The sequence below is a fragment of the Haliotis rubra genome, unplaced genomic scaffold (assembly GCF_003918875.1).
Source record: "Haliotis rubra isolate DU_JTF1 unplaced genomic scaffold, ASM391887v1 Scf830, whole genome shotgun sequence".
Taxonomy (NCBI): Eukaryota; Metazoa; Mollusca; class Gastropoda; order Lepetellida; family Haliotidae; genus Haliotis; species Haliotis rubra.
In genome coordinates, this window is record NW_025767558.1 from 261,320 (window position 1) to 285,855 (window position 24,536).

The 24,536-nt window shown below is 40.5% G+C and overlaps 1 protein-coding gene across 1 annotated transcript in view; it reads left to right on the forward strand.

Annotated features, from left to right (window-relative positions):
- The first annotated feature begins 7,617 nt into the window (after positions 1–7,617).
- Positions 7,618–24,536, forward strand: part of LOC124262319 (solute carrier family 26 member 6-like) — a 105,584-nt gene continuing 88,665 nt past the window's right edge. Inside the window, 1 exon segment of the mRNA XM_046696804.1 lies at positions 7,618–7,687. Within this exon segment, the coding sequence (XP_046552760.1) occupies positions 7,627–7,687 (61 nt within the window). The 5' untranslated portion in view covers positions 7,618–7,626.

Sequence of the window (24,536 nt, forward strand, 5' to 3'; positions counted from 1 at the left end):
GGTGTGTCCTTAAAAAGTAGCCCCCGACTAAATATAAATCAGGCAATCCAAATCCTTGACTGTTGATTATGACAGGAAGTCATCCGATACTATACTGAACATATTTTATATGACATTATCTGAGGGCATACCATTATCCAAGAGGTACCAAAAGACAAATCGTTTTTCATTTTCTGCAATTTTGTTAGAAATATTATACCCCAACGTGTTGTGATGACAAATATCTCGTTAACCACATTACCCACACATGTGAAATTTTGGATATGGCTTTGCTAACGATTCCTTCAAATTATAATGGAAGCTTTTCAAACATTGGACATCGAGATTATAGTTAGGCTACGTACATTTTTATCGACCCTCGTATGCCGAAACCATATGTTTCAGAATTAAAAGACATCCATAAGTTGTTATCAGCCTTTACAGTAATTCAACTATATAATTTTGAATATGCGACAGAACGGCCCCGTCTCTATTTATCAAACCCAATGTGCTTACGGTTATAATTCCAGTGTTTTGAAGACCGCAATAAACGTACATCTATTCAAAACCAAACAAAGAATACACTGCCATTATTTTTCAAGAAACATTCCAACATCACATGTTATTCTTTGGTAAGATTTTCTTTTCTTTTGGTGAAAGATTTGGTACCTGTTCGTTGAGCCCCCTATTATTGGTGCACACATGAATTTACTTGACGGTGTTCAGGAAACATCAATTGATAGTCAACGCCAGAATTATCCAAACATTCCGAGCGTTGTCGAGCGTTGTTCATCCCGGAAGTCATAAAGTTTGGACTTTTTATCTAAAACACTTTATATCAAGTCCAAAGAATGAAATCGCGTATTTTGTCAGGATGCTAAAGTCACGTGGCAAATACGCTTACATCCTTCGGCGCTGAGGATCTCATTTAAAACGCAATCCCTTGAGGTTATTGAAAGATATGAAAGCCAGATTTCGTAACTCGGGTGCTAAATATAGCCACTGTTTTCGCAGAATTTTGCCATGTTGGTTGATAGTCTGCGCTTAAAGGGTTCAGTGACATAATGGTGTACTTATTGTCATGTTTGTTCAATGACAAATTTTTCATGTGCGTGTATTGCAACGAAACACTTGAGCGTTATACTAATTATGTAAAGACAGAGTTTTGTTAATTTGTTTCTGGTAACAAGCTGCGGTCATTTCTAAATTGGTGGTACGTGGGTCTGTTCATCCAGTGAATGGTATCCAGTATGACGAGGTGTAATAGAAGTAATGAGAATAAAAATAGGAATAATAAGAATGTTGATGATGACGATTATAATTACGACGACGACCACGATGATGATGACGAAGATGATGACAACGACGACGACGACGACGAAGCGTATACTCGCTTGAGTATAGGGTTACAGTGCTGGGTCCATTGGGACCCCGAACTATACATCCGTGCATAAAATAAACACCACCCTGTATTTTTACCAATTAATTTTGTCTGAAATGAAATTCTAAACTCTTTCTAAAAAATAATTTTTATGATTTCATAGAGCAAGCATTTAGCATTTTCAAAAAGAAAACATCATTGAAATTACCATGTATTTTAATTAGGATAATTGCCTATATTTAAAACAGGTGTTTTTCTGTCCTAAAACAAGTTACCTTATTTTGAAAATTGAAAGTAATAATTGATTGTTATGTGGCCTATAAATTCGTTATTTATTGCGAATGGATGAAAGTTTGTAAACTAAGATTTAGGAAAAGTTACAGTCAAACTAAAAAGTAAAATTATAAAATGCAGTAAAAGTTGTTTTACAAACAAAACAAACAGAGTTTAGCTGTAATTATCAGTATCCGGCAAGGAAAAGTGTTTATTCAATACAATAACCTCAAAATCATAAAATATTTATTCCAAAATCTTATTAATGTGCCCTCTTTGAGTTTTTGTCAGTTAGCCATCTGAATTGTTGGAAAAAGGTCTGAATCTTTGACATTCGGGTTCTTCCTCATTATGCATAATTAAAGCTTACTTGATGTGTAGATGTCATCTTGGTATGTCACAGAATTGTTATTTTAGTCAAAACTGAATTTTATTGTGTAGTTTAAGCAGGAGAGGAATAGTTATTTTTGGTAAAATTTCAGTCCCACAACATTTTTCATCAACATATTCTTTCAAAAAGAATAGAAAAGGTTATGGTATTGTAAAACTATCAGTGGATAAAGCTTCTTTAACTACAGGTTGATTAAATTGATGGTTATACCCTAACTTTTCTGTAGCATCACATCTTATTTTCAAAAGAGGGTGGTGCTTAATTTATGCACGGCCGTACATAAACGTTTTCTAGCCAATGAATTATTGACCTAATTCCGTGAGTAAAGTCAATTCCACGCAACTATGGCCTTCACCACATATATTTATTAGGTCGCGTCCTATACCTCTGTAGTGTATATATTGGTGAAGTTCTCGTCCGTACTACGCAAGTAGTTGATGAAGAGGGTAGGGTATATCAATATGGTGCTGATGCGTCTCTTGAAAGATTAAATAAAACGTAAAATATACAATTATTACGATTATCATTAAATCGTTATTGCTGCCAGTACTACCACCGTCAAACATCGGTGTATACTTCCTTTTGCCCGGTAGTGTATTTTTTGTCCATCGTCCAAAATCACGGGCCACTTTCACAAAGAATTCTGAACAATTGTGTAACTATGGTAAGATTAAGTTAAAGCTGAGACAATCGCTGTGCTAACCCGTAAAGATCCGGGTTAGAATTGATCTTCAGTAACCCATGCTTGTGAGAGGCGACTAACGGGATCGGGCTGTCAGGTTCGCTGACTGGGTTGACACATGTCATCGGTTCCCAATTGCGTAGATCGATGCTTATGCTGTTGATCACTGGCTTGTCTGGTCCAGACTCGATTATTAACAGACAGCCGTCATGTAGCTGAATTATTGCTGAGTGCGGCGTAAAACAACAAAACAACCGCAGAGCTATGATCGCTTTGTGCAACGTCTTTCTGAAACCAGAAGCCAGAAGTGAAGCCAGAAACGTGCCCCGCGTCTCTGACGTCACGGCTCCTAGGGCAAAGCCACGCGTTCCGTACATGTATTTTTAACCAACTCTCTTCATTCACGATTCTCGAAGCGCCATCACCCTTTTATCTAATTACCGTTTTACACATAGGAGCATCTGAGCTAGAGGTTGTCAACGCAGCGAGAACCTTCCCCTATCTTTGTCGCTGCACTTCATTCTAATGTGTAATTGAATCTAGCGCTTCGCTTTATCTCACTCTTGCGCAATTCAAGGAGGTATTCGTCACCTGTAACAGGTAATTTAATGTTTCTTGTTTGCCTGAGTAGATTCTGAACGTTGTCCTTTAATAATCCCTGGCAACTCTTAAAATTTGCATCTTAAACACGCATTCATGTTTATTCACATGACACAAATATTCGTAAATGTCTGTTGGAAAATAATGATGTTGGGCACTTTCTCCACCTTAAACAGCGAGGCTCCAAGTGTAAGTAAAATAATTGTTTAATAATCATCATGCCCAGTGGCCGTATTACTTCATATTCTTTTGCGGAGTTGTCTCCCATTGTCGTGCAAGGATCAGCTGCTTGTGGGTTTTGACAGGAGAATAACCCCGAATAGTATACTTTGTCTGACAGTAACATATAGCGTTACCAGGTTTCACTATATTGTACCACCAATGGTAAATATTTTTGGCAAGAGGCCATGTCTAAGTAGAGTTATGTCCCTTTGACACGCCGGATATCCTGAGGGTTCGAATCCCCGTTCTGTTTCAAGGATTGTCAGCACATACCCGTTCACGTGGTAAACATCTGAGACCTGTATTACTTCGGGATGTTCTCCCACATTCGGTAGACCAGCCGTCAGATGACGTTAAACTAAAGTCACTCATTTATTTATATATGGTAAAACAAAGTACAGAGGATCGTCTTGTTCATTTATGTATGTCTGACATTTATGCTTTTGTACCATATACATTAAAAACTGAGGTGAAATTGGAAGCAAAGTTTTTCTTTTACTTGAAACGATGGATAACTATGTGACATATTAGACTGACTGACTGACTGACTGATTTTGGTTTTCGCCGCTCTTAGCAATATTCCAGCAACATCACGGCGGGGACACCAGAAATGGGCTTCACACATTGTACCCATGTGGGGATTCGAACCCGGGTCTTCGGCGTGACGTGACATATTAGAACATGTAATCAATACTTATCATCGCATGACGAGGTCTGACTGTACTGCAGTCCTCCCACAGGAAGGGCATGCCAAATCACTTGATGAAACAGGTAATAATGACAATATAAGTTGTATGCTTCTCTCGAGGGTAATACAGTCTGATGTACCATCTTTGTAGCAGTGTCACCCGTTCCGTTAGATAATATCTCGCATTGTACCCAGTGAAAACACCATATTGTGCATGAAATTGTTGAAATATTGTTACTTTGCCCCTTGGACAATGATAAAAAGTGTTTAACCACTGTTGTTTTATTGCCTTTCTGTATATGTATGCAGACATGTTGGACCTCGTTATATGCTTGATCCTAAACATTCTTCATATTTTTACCCGTGAGGGTCCGGGTTAGAATATTGATCTTCAGTAACCCATGCTTGTCGTAAGAGGCGATCAACGGGATCGGGTGATCAGGCTCGCTGACTTGGTTGACACATGTCATCGGTTCCCAATTGCGCAGTTCGATGCTCATGCTGTTGATCACTGGATTGTCTGGTCCAGACTCGATTATTTACAGACCGCCGCCATATAGCTGGAATATTGCTGAGTGCGGCGTAAAACTAAATTAGACTCTTGACTTCAAAACCATGGCATTAGATGATTATGCGAGAATAACCTCAATTATTGAATGGATGACACATTTCTGCATTTTCGAATGTATCCTATTGTTTTGTCAGTAACCGTTTTGCTGCATTTTAGGGACGGTGGGTTAGCTAAGTGGTTAAAGCGTTCGCTCGTCACGCCGAAGACCCGGGTTCGATTCGCCACATGGGTACAATGTGTGAAGCTCATTTCTGGTATTGATAGAATATTGGTAAAAGCGGCGTAAAACCAAACTCACTCACTATACATATTACATTGTCCCCCAGGTATTGTTTAGCGATCGGTCGTAGATACAGTTTACATCAAGATCGTAATGGTTTATGTATTCACGATTCTCGTACACGGAGAATGTTTTGGAGCACAATGATTTTCCGATTTTTTGCATTTCCCGAACTTGAGAGAGAGTTTTTACATGTATTCTTACACTGCATTCGTAAAACCTACAAAACACACATGCATATCTTTTGATATTTTACCATCTATGACGTTTCTAACTTAGTGTGACGTCATTCCGACAAAATGAATCGAGTGGCATCAACGACGTCGGGTCGAGGTAAAGATATTACGCTGGTGCATATAAATTGATATTTTCACAAGTGTTCATCCTATTTTTCATGAATTAGGTAATTCAGAAGATGGTAGCTTTTAAATCCTGTCTGTTACAGGTGCGTTAATACAGGCGGATTCAGAGTAGCGAGGTCAGAGTAGATTGACCCATCTCTGTATGTGAAAGTATGTGACTTCTTTTATTTGTTTGCAATATTTCGTCGAGCCAGCAATATTCCAGCTATATGGTGGCGATCTGTAAATAATCGAATCTGGACTAGACAAGCCAGTTATTGTAATCATGAGCATCGATCTACGCAGTTGGGATACGATGACCTGCATCAACCAAGTCAGCGAGCTTGACCACTCGATCCCGTTAGTGACCTCTTGAGTTGCTAAAGACCAATTCCAATCCGGATCTTCACGGGCGATTTTGAACGAATCTTCACGGGTTCTCCAAACTCATGAACATGAACTTCTATAAGTTCTCTGACAGTAATCTGTAATTACTATCTACTTCAGGCAAGACTGTTACAAGTGTACAATGCTCTGGAAGAATATGATAGATAGTTTGTGCTCTGAATCTTTCATCCCTAAGGAGAGCCAAACCTGTAACAAATTTTCTAGTATCTTATTTTATCAGATTTTAACAAATGGCTTGTGTAACCATCACTATTGGTTTCTGAGATGAAGAAGGTATCAAACGCCGTCTTTGACGACCATGTATGCTGTATTCTATATTACGACCGTACAGCTAGCAACATCGGCAACGGCATCGTCAACTATAGGCTCTGGTTAGTATATGTTATTGCTGAAGCTGTCTTTAATGGCCCGGTTATGAGCATATACATATTCATTATTCCACCACAATATTCTATAATGTCATAGAAGGAACCCATCTCAGCAGACAATAGCATCATTACTGGCTAACTATAGGACGATCAGACGCCATCAGAGAGACTCAGAAGCCGAGCTAGGGAGAGACATTAGGTCAGTTGGATAGGGTATGGCTTGCGGTATCTGGTGCAGGTCAAGGGGATCTTTTTGGCCTTTCTATTTCTTCCTATCCTAAAAGCTTTTGTTTTTTAATGGTACAACTAACACATGTTTGGGTGTTTGGTTCAAGTTACGAGTTAGTGAGCAAATCACACAACTCATTTAGACAGAGTTACCTTCCTTGGAATCTACATAACTTGTTTTTCTGTTGCGTTCGTCAGCGACGCTTAAAATTCCGGTTCGATTCCCCTGTGTAAAAGCTAAAGGTGTGCACACATGTACACAAACGCACGCACGCATGCAGAATGAAAAGTGGGCGTAAGTCATTCATTCAATTACTCCCTCGTTTGGTCACTTATTCAAAGACCCATCTACCATTACCCTCTTCAAATATTCATCCATGGAGTTGTATTAAAATCGTATCTTCCACAAATCAACAAATATTTCATGCATTGCATGTAATGACATTTCTTTGCACCAGATGCGCAGTGCATCCTTCTTAGGAGTGGGGTAGCCTAGTGGTTAAAGCGTTCGCTCGCCACGCTGAAGGCCCGAGTTCGATTCCAAACATAGGTTCCATGTGTGAAGGCCATTTCTACCAGGTGACAACAGGTGTCCGCGAAACTAAGAAATCCGTCCATGAGTAAAGGGGGCGGCCGGGTAGCCTAGTGGTTAAAGCGTTCGCTCGTCACGCCGAAGGCCCGGGTTCACATGTATACGATGCGTGAAGCCCATTTCTGGTGTTCCCTGCCGTGATATTGCTGGAATATTGCTAAAAATAAAACCATATTCACTCACATCCTTTTCAAAGAGCACATGCATATGTCCACTCTACTCGTCCCTCAATAACTATTCAACAGTTTGCAGTGCCACCCCCTACATATGGCAACAGATGTCCACAATGTTAAAACACACATCGATAAACATTTGCCATACGGCGTCCACAAACTCAGAGTCTTGATCACTTTAGCAAGCTTCTAAATATCAGATCACCGCCCACTCTCTTGACGCATAAACTTTGGACAGTGCATAATTGCTAAGCTCGTTCACCGAAAGATCAGTGCACCAGCTTGTTGGGTGAAATATGGTATAGCTTACGGGAGGGAGCTGATGAGACGCGCGCTTCTGTGGACTCGCGCGGTTCCGGGGCTACGAAACTATGGCGCTTTTGGCCAGAGGGGCAGACGATAACACGAACACTATCTTGCTAAGGGCTGCGACTCATAGATGCAGCGCAATGTCGGCCAAGGCGGACGCTACCCCGTCAGACGTCAAGATCAGTACTGAATCTTCCGAAGGTAACTGCATGATATTGTACTTGTCGATGTATTATTTATTGATCTATTTGTTCTCTATTAATTAGATCATTGCTTCCTTTGACGGTGTTCCCTGTACAAGATTGTCATTAGTCGTGGGGAAATTAGCACCAAAACATTTAATAGTGTGACACTATTTCAGGTATATGAACAAATATATCCTGTTTATTATATTGTAATTTGTGGAAATTATTTCATTATTTGGTTCCTTTGCTGTCTGTTCGCTCTCTATTGTGTATAGTTACAAACGTAGATGATGACGGTGTTCGCTTTACAAGATTGTCATTAGTCGCGAGGGAAATAGCACCAAAACATTCAATAGCGTGACACTATTTCAGGTTTATACAAACAAAGATGTCTTGTTTATATTATTGTAGTTTGTCGAAATAAGTTCATTATTTTGTTCCTTTTTCTGTTAGCTAGTTTCTATAGTGTATAGTTACAGAAGTTGATGATGAATTCTAAATGTCAATTTTCCTCTCTTTAATCATCCTTTCATTCTTGACGAGGTTGCGCTTCATTTTTTCTTATAAATACGATGAAGAACATTCTTGATGACGTCATTACATGTAGCATATTACTCTTGCGGTCTTTGATATACAACACACTTTTCATTTGAATTGCGAAATGATCACAAGAAGATATATCATGCATTATAGAAGGAATTTCTATCGATTTTGCCATCAAATGCAAATTTGTTTTTTTTATCAAGGGTATCTCAAGAGCAATCTGCAACGATTTGGAAATCAGCAGAATAATGAACAGATTAGATTTCCAGTTGATTTATGTGTATGTAAAACATTGCTCAAGAAGCACGGTTTTGTTGTGTTAGGTGATATCTCCCAGCCTATGAAAAATAGCTGATACATCAAAGTAGACGATGTTGCAGATCCATGACGTATGTGTCTTGTATTAAGTATGTCCACAACCTCAGATCGTGATCCACGCGATCAAGGCCGAACGTATTCACACAACCAGATCGTGGTTTGACGTTGTTTTACAGTCTGCATAGATTCCAGGATTTCGTGGAATTGATGCTATTCTGGATCGTTTCATGACATGACGTCTCTCCATCACTAAGGAATGTCATGCCGTGCGCATGTCTATCGTATCCAGGTCTGATAATGGGAATAAGGCAGCAGTTTTGGTTTTAGTTCTGTCAGATAAGATGGTCTATAGTTTTTAAAGTCAGTCAAGTTCGACAGCGCCATTCGAGGTTTGGAAATCGTTTTATTTTCTACTTCTTGATTAGAAAGATTATATAACCAAAGTTTATGGGTTAAGTTCCATGAGAAACGATGCTTATACAATTCAGATTAGATAATGTAATGCGTAAGAAAGTGAGTTTTTTTCAGTTATTACAACTTAATGCATCAGACGTCAACATCGTGGATGTTTATATCGTTACACTCAGTTTTCAGTAGCTAGGAGGGTCGCAAGGTTCAAGTGTAAACGTACAAGTCAGTTACGGAAGTATACAATGTCATTGTTAAAGATTGACCACAGACTTTCCTCTGAAACGATTTAGGCGAAAGGGTAAATTTATATGAATGACCCACTGAAAATAAGTGGTGACACCAGGTGTTCGCGAAATTAAGAAATCCTTCCAAGAGTCATCGGGCAGTCAATAGCCTATAGTCCGTCAACTGAGCTTTTGGCACCCTGTTTTTCACAATATAGCTTTTAACCAAAAATGCCTTCAAAATGTTTTTAGGCATACGCTCTTTATATTTTATGACCTATCTCAGGTTTAAATTTCATAATTTTATGTCAATTATTAAAGCTTCTTGTTAAGAAGCCATCTTATAAAAATATGAAAAATAGAAGTAGTTATGCAAGGAAGTAAAATGATACGATGGAACAGCAAACAACATGGTGTGACACGCGTGCATCTTGTTTACATTGTTACGCCTGCAAGCAAATCTAAAGGGACTGTATAATCATCACAAATCCATTTTAAACAAGCAGATTTATTGAAGTCTTTAAATACTGGTTGCTCAATCTCTTCTATCAAGATCCACATTTAAGCAACAGCTTGCATATGGTATGCTTTGATACATTGATGTCAGGTCTTCTTTTGAACAATATTTTCTTCAGTTTGCTTGACGATATGGACTCACTGGATCGATGTAACCGACGCATGACGTCCCTCACTACCCTTCTATCGAATTCATCAAGCTTTCTTTTCTTTGCATGTTCTTTGCGATTTTCATGTCATCGTCAGTCTCTGAAAGAATGTCATGGGAGATAACTCTTTGCTATGTTCTTTTGCACATCTTGGTGGCATTAATGTCCTTTGTAGAAACACTCAATTGAAAAAGAGGGTGTTTTTCGCTTTGCCTTTCGCTTGAAAAAGTTGTAAACTCTTTTGATGATTTACCGGTCATCTTTGTACAACATCGTTTTTACCACAACATGTGTGTTGACGATCTTTGACATCACTTGAGCGTGCTAATGTAAATACCCGTGCATGTACATTTCACGCTGACATACATTTTACAATGTTGTTCGCTTTTCCATCACGTGTGTTAACCCCTCGTAAAACTCTCCACAGTTTCACAATTATTATATGACAATTTAAAGGCAAAATCTTTAATATTCATTTTAAAATTACTAAAATCGATATCTTGTTAGGTCACGGTATACAATTACCATATGAACATAGTAGCGGTTTAAAATATTCAGGAGTTTTATGTAAATTGTGAAAAACAGGGTGCCAAAAGTTAAGTTGACGGACTATAGTGGTTAAAGCGTTCGCTCGTCACGTTAAGGATCTGTGTACACATGGGTAGCCTACAGTATGAAGCCCATTTGTTGTGTCGCCCGCCGTGATATTGCTGGAATATTGCTAAAAGCGGCGAAGATCTAAACTAACTCACTCACACCTTGAGTCAACTCCTTGCCCAAACACCCCTTTTCTGTTCTTCCGATTTCCAGAAAGGAATGCGATACGTTAGACTGTTTCACATCCCCTGTACCACATTATTTCCCCTTCCTTTTTGCCTTGTAAAAACCCTCAGTGAAGCATGTCTAGATTTCCTCAGGTTCAGGAATCTCCCACCTCGCTGGGGTTAATTATATGAGTTTGTATGTGTCCTTAGACCTCCTGGAACGAAGGAATGGTCACTGAAGACCAATTCCGACCCTGATTTTCACGGGTAGAGCATATTCATAGAAAATATATCATATGTTACAGTTATTGCCACACCTCTCGAAGGTTATTTATGGTGTGACGTCAAACATATTTCATCGTCCAAAGCGCCTGTCGCCCTATAACAGAATGCGTCACTCGTGATGTTCATAGCAGCAATAGAATCCGTTCTCAGATATGCTTAGGGGACTATCAGCGATTTGATCTTAAAGATACATAGAGCCCAGTTCATCAGGAATGATTGCTGGTTTTTAACAACCCTTGTCACATTAAATTAGTTCAGTCATATCTCGACGGTCAGCTGTACTTAAAAACTGAGGGACGCCCAAGGCGAAATGACACTGATTATCAAAAATATGTCGAATTTACCTAGTGCTGAAAGAGTCTTATGTTGGTCCAACATTTCACTATTATTTTTCAAATACAAACCTAGCAAATCCTTTAAACTGTCAGGGACACAACTCGCTGCTGCCTTGGCTAGAATCCACGACGTGTGACGTTTGTTTCTAGAAACCGAAAAAGTTGATCATCATTAACGGTAAACTTCTTTTTACGGCTCGAGTCAAAGATGATCTGTCGTCCCCAAAACACATCGTTAATCGGTAATCGGTAAAGTTATCGAGGTAACATCCTGTTGATTTTCCTCCACATATTAAGCACTATGGAGCACCAACGGATGGAGACTATAAAATTGTGAAATAAAACTGAAAAATTTGTTGTTTGAGTCGAGGAAAACAAATCGACGTTTCGGCAAGCATCGACGTTTTGATGGAAACAAACATTTACAGCTATAGTGAAAATGAGGTGAGGTGAGGTGAAATCTGGTTTGTACTAGCCCAGACTGAAGCTGGTTTTATAGTGCTAGTCCACTGAGATACCATGCCGCAGTTAAGCATGAATACCCCACTCAGACACATTATACTGACTCCGAGCCGACCAGTCCTTGTTGTACCCATTAATGCCGAGCGCCAGGCAGGGACCAACAAGTACCATATTTTAACGTATTTTGGTATGACGCGGTGAAAATGAGAGCTATGGTGAGATAAAGGATCCAGAACGTCCCTTTGCTCTGCCAGGATCCAGAATACAATCTAACACATATATGTGAGTGATATGATCTTCTGAATTTGGTCGGACGTTATAGACAAGATTATCAATTTCCATTGTTAAGACTTTCTGAAAATGAGACTGCATTATTCTATGACACAATAAGCAATAAATCTATGTATATATCGATGTGAAGCAGTTTGTAAATAATCAAGGCTGAATCAAAATGAGTGAGTATGGTTTTAAGCCGCTTTTAGCAATATTCCAGCAATATCACGGCAGGGGACACCAGGAATGGGTTTCACACATTGTGCCCATGTGGGGAATCGAACCCGGGTCTTCGGCGTGACGAGCGAACGATTTAACCACTAAGCTACCCCACCGCCCCGAGTCTGAATCAGACAGACCTGTGGTTAATAGTATGGTCAAGGACACACAACAACTGTCCATCCAATCCACAGTTAGTAAACAGCGGGTGAGCCAAAACATTACGTCGCAATGCTGAAGTCATATCGAGACTGTTTGAAAAATAGGTTACAGAGTTACGGTAATCAGTTCAAGAAACCCATTACGCTAAGTGTTTAATGTTCTCTAAATTACCTGTGTGCAAGGTAAGCTAACCAACTGTTATTTCAACTGCACAATTTCACCGAAAAACCAGATCTTTCACTCAGATACGACACCTCCCTGAGTGGCGATCCGACGTCTTTTAACATTGAAGGTTATGCCTTTTGAACCCTGAGCCACCTTTCCGTGCCCAGTCGGAAAGAAGGATGTTCTGTTCTTTAGACAATAAGCTGCCAATATTCTAAAACGAGTCGGCTTCATTTGGTTACCGCCTCGATTCAAAATGTTCGATTTGTACAAATGCAAATCCACAAATATTCCTTAGATGGTGGTACCTCTTTCTATGTAGATGCCTCGGCACTCAAAAACCAAGCCGTGTATGGAATATCCACCGGAACATTATGGTGCCGCTAAAACGTCTACTTTCGGAACTTGTCGTTTTAGTTCGGTTTCGAGATAGAAACATCGACAAGGCTGGTTTAAATGATACGGTCACTTATAGAACTCAGAAACCGGAAGGATGACATGTTCATTAAAGTCTACTCAACATTCTATGGTTTGTTTGATCGCAATACTCAGCAATATTCCATCTATAAGGCGGCGATCTGTAAATAATCGAGTCTGGACCAGACAATCCAGTGCTCAACAGCATGAGCATCGATCTATGCAATCGGGATATGATGACATGTGTCAGCGAGCCTGACTTCCCGATCCCGTTAGTCGCCTCTAACGACAAACTGAAGACCAATTCTAACTAGGATCTTCGCGGGTTAAAAACTCCAGTGAGATGTTCAACCAAAAAGCGATGCATAATTTGCTCAGTTAACTGAATTACGACAATAATAACCATTGCAAACCGTTTGATAGTGTACAAAACGCTAGGAGACAAGATTAGGAACATTTCTGAAATTGCAGAAACAGTAGTATTGAAAGTTTCATGTGTTCGCTGAATTATTTCGTTGATAGAAAGATTGATTAGAACAGTTTCGGGCGTTTAATGCTTTAGAAACTTAGGGAGTGTTGAATACTGAGCTCATAAAAATCTATCACTGTTACCATTTTGGGTGATAGGCTTTTGTGGGCGTTAACCAACATATGGTTTCTTCGTCTTGAGCTTACTTCTTACACTTTTATTCTGTTATCAGCTGGCGTTGAAATTTGACTTTGAACAAAACGGAAATAGATTCAAGGTCAAATTCATTTACATGTGGTTTTAGTGAGTTGTACGCTGCGCTGTCGGAATGTATTTTGACTTTATTTTCTCTGGTTCTTGTTTTATAAAGGCAGTCATTGTGACTTTGTCGGTAGTATGGTGATTCATGTCATATTTGTTTGTTTTGTTGGACATAGTGCTCAAAAATATTACGGGTGGTGGGGTAGCCTAGTGATTAAAGTGTTCGCTCGTCACGCCGTAGACCCGGGTTCGATTCCCCACATGGGTAATGTGTGAAGCCCATTTCTGGTGTCCCCCTGGATTGCTGGAATTTTACTAAAGCGGCGTAAAAACCTACTCACTCACTCACTCACTCAACAATAGTATACCTCTATTAAGCGGAATGTAAATAATAGTGTAAATATTCGACCAGATAATCTAGTGATTGATATTGTCAACAACGACCCGCACCCGGGGTAGGATGACACCCAATCAACAAAGTCAACAAGCCTGGCCATCCGATCCCCTAGTTCGCCCTACGACCGGTATAGGTTGCTGGGAACCCATGTTACAATGAATCCTGTTCAGTCATTGATTTCATCATTGGCACTGACATACCTGAGACTGGGATACTGTCCTCCGTACAATGCCTGCTTCATCCCATCAGTGAGATGCTAGATGTGAGGCATACAGATACACACGAGTATTTGTTTTTTATTATGTGGCTCAACACACAACATCACGCACACGCACTCGCAAACACAAACACACACCAATACCAAATCACCACACCACACCACATCACCCCATACCACACCACACCACACCACACCATCCTTCACAACCTCGCATCAACCCCCCACCCACCAAACCCCTCGTCACCTTACACAATATAGATTCAGTAAACGTTAACAGTTAAACGTTTGTCATGATATCTGTCACAGTGTCATTCAAATTAGATCTTACTGCTCAAAGACAATGACATAGCGATAGCGAAAACTAAGGTCTTGTTAATGAGATTGGGTTAGGTAAGACTGATGAAAGAATATAATGCCTCATGTAAGTTTATTATGTATACTTTGAGTACATATATCAATCTGACTAAACCCAGCATCATGTATGAACTGTATACCATTTGGGAGCTTCAACAGACAGAGACAAAATATATGAAAGGTTGTTCTAGCCCTTGAGACAAAAATAAACCGAACTATGATATTTGGAAGAAAACTAGTGTCTGAAAATCTAAGATAAATCATATAAGATAAATTTTAGTTACCAACAAAATAAGGTCAAAAGAAATATATTGCCTCGCGAAGAAAGAATTCTATGAAAGAATCACTTTACATCAACAGACTCTCGTATCCACATCGACACAATACGTGAAATCGTATCCTCAATTAATAATGCTATCTATCAATCAATCAATCTTTATTTACAGTACTGAAGAGGCCTATAGTACATTTTACACACATACAGTAGCAGAGAGTGCAATATAAAAGAATATATAGTAAATAATATCACATATCACATGCTATCGACAGTTGATATTCTTCCTGTGTAACGGTACAATATAAGATGAACGGCATGAGTGTATGTTCAATATTCAAACACGAGACGGCTGACGATTATCTGTCGTAAATGTGAAGCAGCACGGCCCCTTAACGACCACAACATCGTGTGGACAAGGAGCAATGGTCAAATGTCCGATTGGTCATTGTCCCGATGGACGGTAATGTCTGCCGTGGAGCTGTGGATGCGCTGAAGAATTCGACTGGGGGATAATCATCGAGGTGGGTCATTTGTCAGGGTTGCTGGTTTCATTTAATCAAAGGACAGAGAACGGTGACCTTATGATGGAAGCCGTGCGACTACAATGTCCGTATACTCGACTGTATTGTGACACCTTTAATCAAGATTCACGACCTGGCTTTGGGGATTTATTACATCGTTCTGGCGTTAACGGTAAAACCGAAATAGATGACCTCTGCGTGTACGTTAAAGTTTTGGTTGGCTGGTTGGTTGGTTGGTTGGTTGGTGTTTAACGCCGCACTCACCAATATTCCAGCTATATGGAGGCGATCTATATATAATCGAGTCTGGACCAGACAATCCAGTGATCAACAGCACGAGCATCGATCTGCACAATTGGGAACCGATGACATGTGCCAACCAAATCAGCGAGCCTGACCACCCGTTCCCGTCAGTCGCCGCTTACGACAAGCATGGGTTACTGAAGATCAATTCTAACCCGGATCTTCGCGGGTCTGTTGCATTTACATGGGTCCCCACATTTAATAAACATAAACTTTACATTACATTCTTTACTGATAAGGGTTAGAAGCGGCTTTCCTGGCAGGTGTGGAACAGTGACCTTCGTGATGGGAGGGTATAGTGTCTTCCATGATGCGGGTAGGACATTGACCTTTGTGATATTGGTAAATCCTTCGGGATGAGGGTGATCTGGTGACCTTCGTGATACGAGTGGCATGGTGATTTCAGTAAAAATTTTTCTCACTCTTTATTATCAAAAACATATAAGACCACGACTGGTACATATCGACCTGCATATGCTACCTGGTCAAGGCACCACGGCCGTTTTAACACATAGCTTCATTAAACATAACTAATAGAAATACACTGAAGACAAGGTTACCGATTATTTGCTGTTAAGATAAAGTCAAAAAAGGATAACATTATGATTTTGCGTGTATGGGAACTACGGTTTATTATATCCAGCTGTTTGATAAATTCCCTTTTAAACACTTTGAGTGTTTGAAATGTGTACAATAATTATGTTGTTGCCAATCAATAAACTTGAACCCAAAAGGTATGACTGATGAACAATAAAACATGTAACAAAATTATAATTTTTTATTTTTAAAGCATTTTCATAAAAATCAACATACGACATTCCGATGCAGACATAAAAAAGGAGATTCCCAAAATAGATAATGGCAAGTTGACCAAAATTTGTAGAGTAGGCTAATATTACATTCAATTATCGCTGAACACTCAGTAAGGTTATAATATTCCTCTATTTCAGTCTGAAATGCTTGGAATGGAGGCATTCTTTTATTGAGCTTGCTTTTAAATATCAAATACTCAATTATTATGCAGATGATGTTCAAAGGATCATTATGTTTATCTGGATAACCAATCATTACATTTTTCTGTGTAATTTCAACTTGGATATGAGCTTCATGAAGTAACCAGGTTTTAATTTTTGCCAGATTTGATTTACCATTTTGCCGGACCAAAATAGATGAACTGGTATCTCAATATCGTTGGAACAGAAACTGCAGTCTTGGCTTTCAACACAACCTAACTTAAACAAAACAACATTAGTTGGAAGTATATGGTGTAGTACATTGGAACCATTGGAGTCTAGTGTCTCTCGTGCATCGAAAAGGAATCATGTTGTATTGGGACCAGTTGTCAAGTTGGTTATCTTTAAGAATGGTTTGTTCCCATTTCATGCAGTGTACATTTTTGTCACGATGCCTGTGATTAGTGAATTGTAGAAACATATGGATCCTTTTGCAGATGTCAGAACATTTTGTAGATTTGGGGGTAGGATTGGGTTTTGCAATTTTTTCAACTTTATTACTTCAACATGATTTGTCCGGTAATAATGCATTCTTGTTGCATACATTTTGCCCTACACATCTCTTAACAGCATTTATGGTGTCTTATAAATCTCTTTTAGAAGTCAAAATGTTAAACTTGAGGTTTAAGTTAGATTGGGATAAAGGGTTGCCGTGTTGATTTTAGTGATAATGGTGGCATGATGGAATGAAATAGTGACTTTCATGATACGGGTATTATATTGAACTGCGTTATACGGGAAGTATTGTGATTTTGGTGACATGGGTAAAATGGTCACGTTCGAGATACGGCTGGACTAGCGACCTTCGTGATAGGGGTGGTATGGTGATATTCGTGATATGGGGATTTTGCGATATGGGTGAAAGTGGGGACTTTTGTGACAGGTGTGGAATAGTGACTTTCATGATACGGGTAAAATAGCTACCTTCGACATACGGATGGACTGGTGACCTTCGAGATACGGATGGGATGGCGAAAGAGTAAAACAGTGTGACATGTGGGTTTAGTTTTACGTCGCTTTTTGCAATATTCCAGCAATATCACAGCGGGGACACCAGACTGACTGACTGACTAAGTTTAGTTTTACGCCGCTTTTAGCAATATTCCAGCAATATCACGGCGGGGGACACCAGAAATGAGCTTCACATATAGTACCCATGCGGGGAATCGAACCCGGGTCTTCGGCGTGACGAGCCAACGCTTTAACCACTAGGCTACCCCACGGCCGTGTGGAATAGTGACTTCCTGGTCCGGGTAGAATGGTGACTGGAATACGGTTCAGTGAGATACGGTTCGAGTAGTGACATGGTGTCCTTCATGAAAACCTCTTTAGAAAAATAATTAGTACTACTGGAAAAGTTGGAATAGTTACCCACTTACCATAACTTCAGTAGGTACCGTCATCATGTACATTCAGTCTTGACGCAAGGACACATCCTCAATAGTGATACTTTTGACACACTTTCAATAGTGATTGTCATGACAACCTTCAATAGTGATCGCCATGACAACCTTCACTAGTGGTCGTCATGAGACACCTTCAGTAGTGATCGTCATGACAACCTTCAATAGTCATCGTCATGACAACCTTCAATAGTGATCGCCATGACAACCTTCAATAGTGATCATCATGACATAATTTCAATAATGATCGTCATGACATCCTTCAATAGTGATCGTCATGACACAGTTTCAATAGTGATTGTCTCGACACACCTTCAATAGTTATCGTCATGACAACCTTCAAAAGGTATCCTCACGGCATTGTTTCAATAGTGACCGCCATGAATCTTCAAAATGACCGTGACACTAGAATAGTTTAATAGTGAGAATTAATAGCGGAAAAGTAGGACAACAGCACAATGTCCTACTAGCTCTCACTCATTGCCAGAATTCCCCAATAATCAAAGCAAATCTCGAAACACTTCGAAAATACGTACGGAATTAGATTATCGTACAGTAAATTTCCCCACGCTCTTGCTTACTTTCAGACCTAATTATTTAACACGGAAATAAGACAGCTGCGTTCTGGAACATCTTACTATATTTTTTCACGACGTTAATAAATAGTACTACACAATTCTAAACCACACTTAAACCCACGAACTATTTTATTTCAATATCAGTTTACATGCATGGCTGTTTATAAAGTACCAAAGCATATATTTCAGCGTTAGTATTTACCGAACCTGTAAACATACGACTCATTGTAATTGCTCATAAATATTTTGGTGCGGATGTCAATTGCAATATACCTCTCTGACAGCTGTCTGTCAAACGCGTCGAATGCACGTGCTGCCTACAATAACATCGAAGCTCGGCCTCACAAACGAACGGTAATTACTGAGCAGAGTATCCTGAAGCGTCTTACCGTAAGTCAATTAGGGTAAGGAAGGGGGGACGTAACTGGATCCATACCCCCGGGGGGCACTGACGGACCCTGGTGCCAGTGGCAGGCAGGATTGAAGTCGGTGCCAAGGAGGGGTGGGTATGTCGCACGAGTTCATTTACAAGAGTGTTATCTGCTTGTATCTTTGGATGGATTAGTTCGTTAACGAGATAGGCTTTCCTTGTAGATAATGACGGTGCTTTAACTGGATTACTTAATATGTGGGTTAATGTGAAAGTAGTTTTATTTACTGTTCGTGTTAGAAGTGAGATGGTGCTCTTTTGAACTTTGGTAAAAAGCGGTTAGATTTTAAGTATTGGCAGGTTGGACGTTATAATTTGCATATATGGCTAAAACATCGATGGCGATTCCGGGATTTATTTCAATTATTTAAACACAGAGCCAGTGTTTACCGTCTCCAGGGGACGGGATAGTGACCTAAAAAACCACGACCACCGTCCTTGTCTGACCGATGTCTCCAAGCCCTTGACCCCGATTTTTCCGAACTTGATTCCGGTAAGGGTTAATAATCCAATATATACCCAGAGCAATTAAACATAGGCGTATTTTTTAGATAAATGATAATGTAACCATAGCAGTTTGCATAGTTGTAATCCGTAGCTGTGCCGGGATCTGCTGCCATTCCTAACTTTGGTGCAATAAGGTATTTTCTGATGTCTATCGCAATGATTTTGATGGAATATTGCAGAAAGAAACGCCAGAGATTAATCGGTCATGTTAAGCTGCTGAAACAGATGCTTCTGGGGCAAAAGGCAGGGTAGTGGTGAAAATATATGAATGGGTCACTGAAAATAAATGATGACACGGTGTGTTCCATGAAGCTTCAACTTCATCAGATAAAAAGTATGAAAACAGTTTTGGAGAGTCTTAAAAGGGAAACGCAATTTTAAATTCTCTGCTGATGTACAGAACGTTTGAAGCAGTTTTTCACTGTCTGTGAATGAAGTAAGGAGGTGCTGTTTTGAACTTTGGAAAAAGCAGTTAGATTTTACGTTTCGCGGAGTAATTTGCTTTTATCGCTAAAACATCGATGGCGAATTGGGGAATGATTCCATGCCATAAGCCCTTTGATTCAATTATTTGAACACAGAGCCAGTGTTGAGCATCGCCAAGGGCCAGGGCAGTGACCTATAAAAGCACGACCCCCGTCCGTGGTGTCTGGGCAGTGTCCAGCCCTTGACCCCATTCCATCCGAACTTGCCCCCGGTAAGGGCTAATAATCCAATATGTATACAGATAAATTAAACACAGAAGGTTATTAGATAAATGATGATGTGGTCATAGCAGGTTGCACAGTTGCAATCCTTAGCTGTAGCAGGATCTGCTGTGATTTCTCGCCTTGATGAAATAAGCAAAGGTAATTTCTGATGTTTATTGACATGATTTTGATGAAATATTGCTGAAAGCAACGCTAAAGATTAATCGGTCATGTTAGCCTGCTGAAACGGATTCTTCTTTGCATAGAAGGCAAGGTAGTGGTGAATATTTATATATGAATGGATCAGTGATGGCACGAGATGTTCCATGAAACAGTTAACATATCCTGCCATATTCGGTCACCCACTCATTCCTTGTTTTAATGGTACCAGGTGGTCGTGAAAGATCTGAGCATGTTCTGCCATATATGGTCACCCACTTAGTCCTTGTTTAATAGTTCATGGTTATGAAGCTTAAAATCAAACTTCAACGTCGTCAGATAAGGATTATGAAAACAGTTTTAAGAGTCTTAATAAGGAAATGCAACTGTAATAACTTAAAAATATCTACTGGTGTACAGAACGTTTGAAACAATTGTGTTTTCCACAAACAGGAGTTTCTTAAATTATCTCTTAAACGAGTACAATATAGAACTTTATATTGACACATAGCTTCTCTAAAGGTCAGTCCATGATCAATAGAATATTAATGTCTAACTTTAATATGTTTGGTTTTGTCTGAAGGATTCTTATAACCTTTAACCATCAACGCGGATTGTATTTTGTAGGAATGACCTTTATTGGATTTGCCCGCGTTTCCACTGAATTAAACCAGTTCCCAATCAACGAGTTTCAAATAGAATTAGTGGTGTGGATGTCAATTAAGAGTCAAGGTTATTGAGTGAAACACGAGGCTTCATTTGCGCTTCTTTTCACTAATTGCTCACTAATTGTGGGCGTATTGACAGTTCCTATCTACACAATTTACCTGTCTACTTTCTTCCCTGTCAGCGTTCCGTGCTCTTGCTTACTTTAACATATTCACACTTTATCTTTAATAATCTGTATACATCTGATCATCTGTTATACCTACATGTAATACCAGAGTATAGAAAGTCAACAGTCTATTTTCATTTCGTCTCTCTGTGTATCCCTCAACGATATGAATTCGAGGTTCTGGTGAATTCGACGATTTCGGGCCTATTCGATTATGCTAAACCGGTTTTGGTTTCGGGAAAACCATGCACTCGTTTCTGTCGAAACCTAAAACTGGGTTCTGAAACTTTGAAACCATCTCGGAGGCAGGTTTCGCAGTTTCGGTTTCGCGTTCTCTCACAACAAACATGGCGGAAACGATCTTGGTGGCAAAATAGAACAGCAGTTTCTGTAACCAAAATAATTATAAAAATCAACTGAGAACTAGGAAAATATTATTGAAAACCCCAGTCTATTGAACATGTCTATTTTATGTAACTTGTATACATATAATTGCTTGTTACAGTATAATTACATATACGCGAAGATTTTCTTCCAAAAGCATACCATATCTTTATTATTTGTTAATTCCCTGATAAAATGACCCAAAAATATTACCTTTGGCAATGCTGTCATTCAATGCGTTCCTCATATATAATATCTGAGATATTTAGTTTGTATCGATTTTAAAACCGGATGGTGAAACCATCGACTCGTTTATAAAACTAGAAACTAGTTTCACTTTGAAACCATGTCTCCGAAACTAGACACTCGTTTATAACCAGGAGAAATCAGTTTCAGAAACCCAAACCAGTTTCGCAATAATCGAACAGGCCCTTAGGGTAGTGAGATCGTTTCTTTATCTTTTCAGCTGATTTGTCTCATTAGTATATCTCTGTGAAGGATGACATACCTGTGCCTTGTAATTGTATGTAGTTGTGTCACTTTACTGGACTAGCCCTGACTAGCCTTGTGTGTACCTGTGTCACTATGCTGGAGCTAGCCTTGTGTCTACCTGTGTCACTATGCTGGAGTAGTCCTGACTAGCCTTGTGTCTACGTGTGTCACTATGCCTGACTAGCCTTGTGTGTACCTGTGTCACTATGCTGGACTAGCCCTGACTAGCCTTGTGTGTGTGTGTCACCTGTGTCACTATGCTGGACTAGCCCTGACTAGCCTTGTGTCTATCTGTGTCACTATGCTGGACTAGCCCTGACTAGCCTTGTGTGTACCTGTGTCACTATGCTGGACTAGCCCTGACTAGCTTTGTGTGTACCTGTATCACTATGCTGGACTAGCCCTGACTAGCCCTTGTACCTGTAGCCCTGTGTCACTATGCTGGACTAGCTGGACTAGCCCTAACTAGCCTTGTGTGTACCTGTGTCACTATGCTGGACTAGCCCTGACTAGCTTTGTGTGCACCTGTGTCAATATGCTGGACTAGCCCTGACTAGCCTTGTGTGTACCTGTATCACTATGCTGGACCAGTCCTGACTAGCCTTGTGTCTACCTGTGTCACTATGCTGGACTAGCCCTGACTAGCCTTGTGTGTACCTGTATCACTATGCTGGACTAGCCCTGACTAGCCTTGTGTGTACCTGTGTCAATATGCTGGACTAGCACTGACTAACCTTGTGTGTACCTGTATCACTATGCTGGACTAGCCCTGACTAGCCTTGTGTGTACCTGTGTCACTATGCTGTACTAGCCCTGACTAGCCTTGTGTGTACCTGTGTCACTATGCTGTACTAGCCCTGACTAGCCTTGTGTGTACCTGTGTCACTATGCTGGACTAGCCCTAACTAGCCTTGTGTGTACCTGTGTCACTTTGCTGGACTAGCCCTAACTAGCCTTGTGTGTACCTGTGTCAATATGCTGGACTAGCCCTGACTAGCCTTGTGTGCACCTGTATCACTATGCTGGACCAGTCCTGACTAGCCTTGTGTGTACCTGTGTCACTATGCTGGACCAGTCCTGACTAGCCTTGTGTGTACCTGTGTCAATATGCTGGACTAGCCCCTGACTAGCCTAGCCTTTGTGTGTACCTGTATCACTATGCTGGACCAGTCCTGACTAGCCTTGTGTCTACCTGTGTCACTATGCTGGACTAGCCCTAACTAACCTTGTGTGTACCTGTGTCACTATGCTGGACTAGCCCTGACTAACCTTGTGTGTACTTGTGTCACTATGCTGGACTAGCCCTGACTAGCCTTGTGTGCACCTGTGTCACTATGCTGGACTAGCCCTAACTAGCCTTGTGTGTACCTGTGTCACTTTGCTGGACTAGCCCTGACTAGCCTTGTGTGTACCTGTGTCAATATGCTGGACTAGCCCTGACTAGCCTTGTGTGCACCTGTATCACTATGCTGGACCAGTCCTGACTAGCCTTGTGTGTACCTGTGTCACTATGCTGGACTAGCCCTGACTAGCTTTGTGTGCACCTGTGTCAATATGCTGGACTAGCCCTGACTAGCCTTGTGTGTACCTGTATCACTATGCTGGACCAGTCCTGACTAGCCTTGTGTCTACCTGTGTCACTATGCTGGACTAGCCATGACTAGCCTTGTGTCTACCTGTGTCACTATGCTGGACTAGCCCTGACTAGCCTTGTGTGTACCTGTGTCACTATGCTGGACTAGCCCTGACTAGCCTTGTGTCTACCTGTATCACTATGCTGGACTAGCCCTGACTAGCCTTGTGTGTACCTGTGTCAATATGCTGGACTAGCACTGACTAGCCTTGTGTGCACCTGTATCACTATGCTGGACTAGCGCTGACTAGCCTTGTGTGTACCTGTGTCACTATGCTGTACTAGCCCTGACTAGCCTTGTGTGCACCTGTGTCACTATGCTGGACTAGCCCTAACTAGCCTTGTGTGTACCTGTGTCACTATACTGTACTAGCCCTGACTAGCCTTGTGTCTACCTGTGTCAATATGCTGGACTAGCCCTGACTAGCCTTGTGTGTACCTGTGTCACTATGCTGGACTAGCCGTAACTAGCCTTGTGTGTACCTGTGTCACTATACTGTACTAGCCTTGTGTGTACCTGTGTCACTATGCTGGACTAGCCCTGACTAGCCTTGTGTCTACCTGTGTCAATATGCTGGACTAGCCCTGACTAGCCTTGTGTGTACCTGTGTCACTATGCTGGACTAGCCCTGACTAGCCTTGTGTGCACCTGTGTCACTATGCTGGACTAGCCCTAACTAGCCTTGTGTGTACCTGT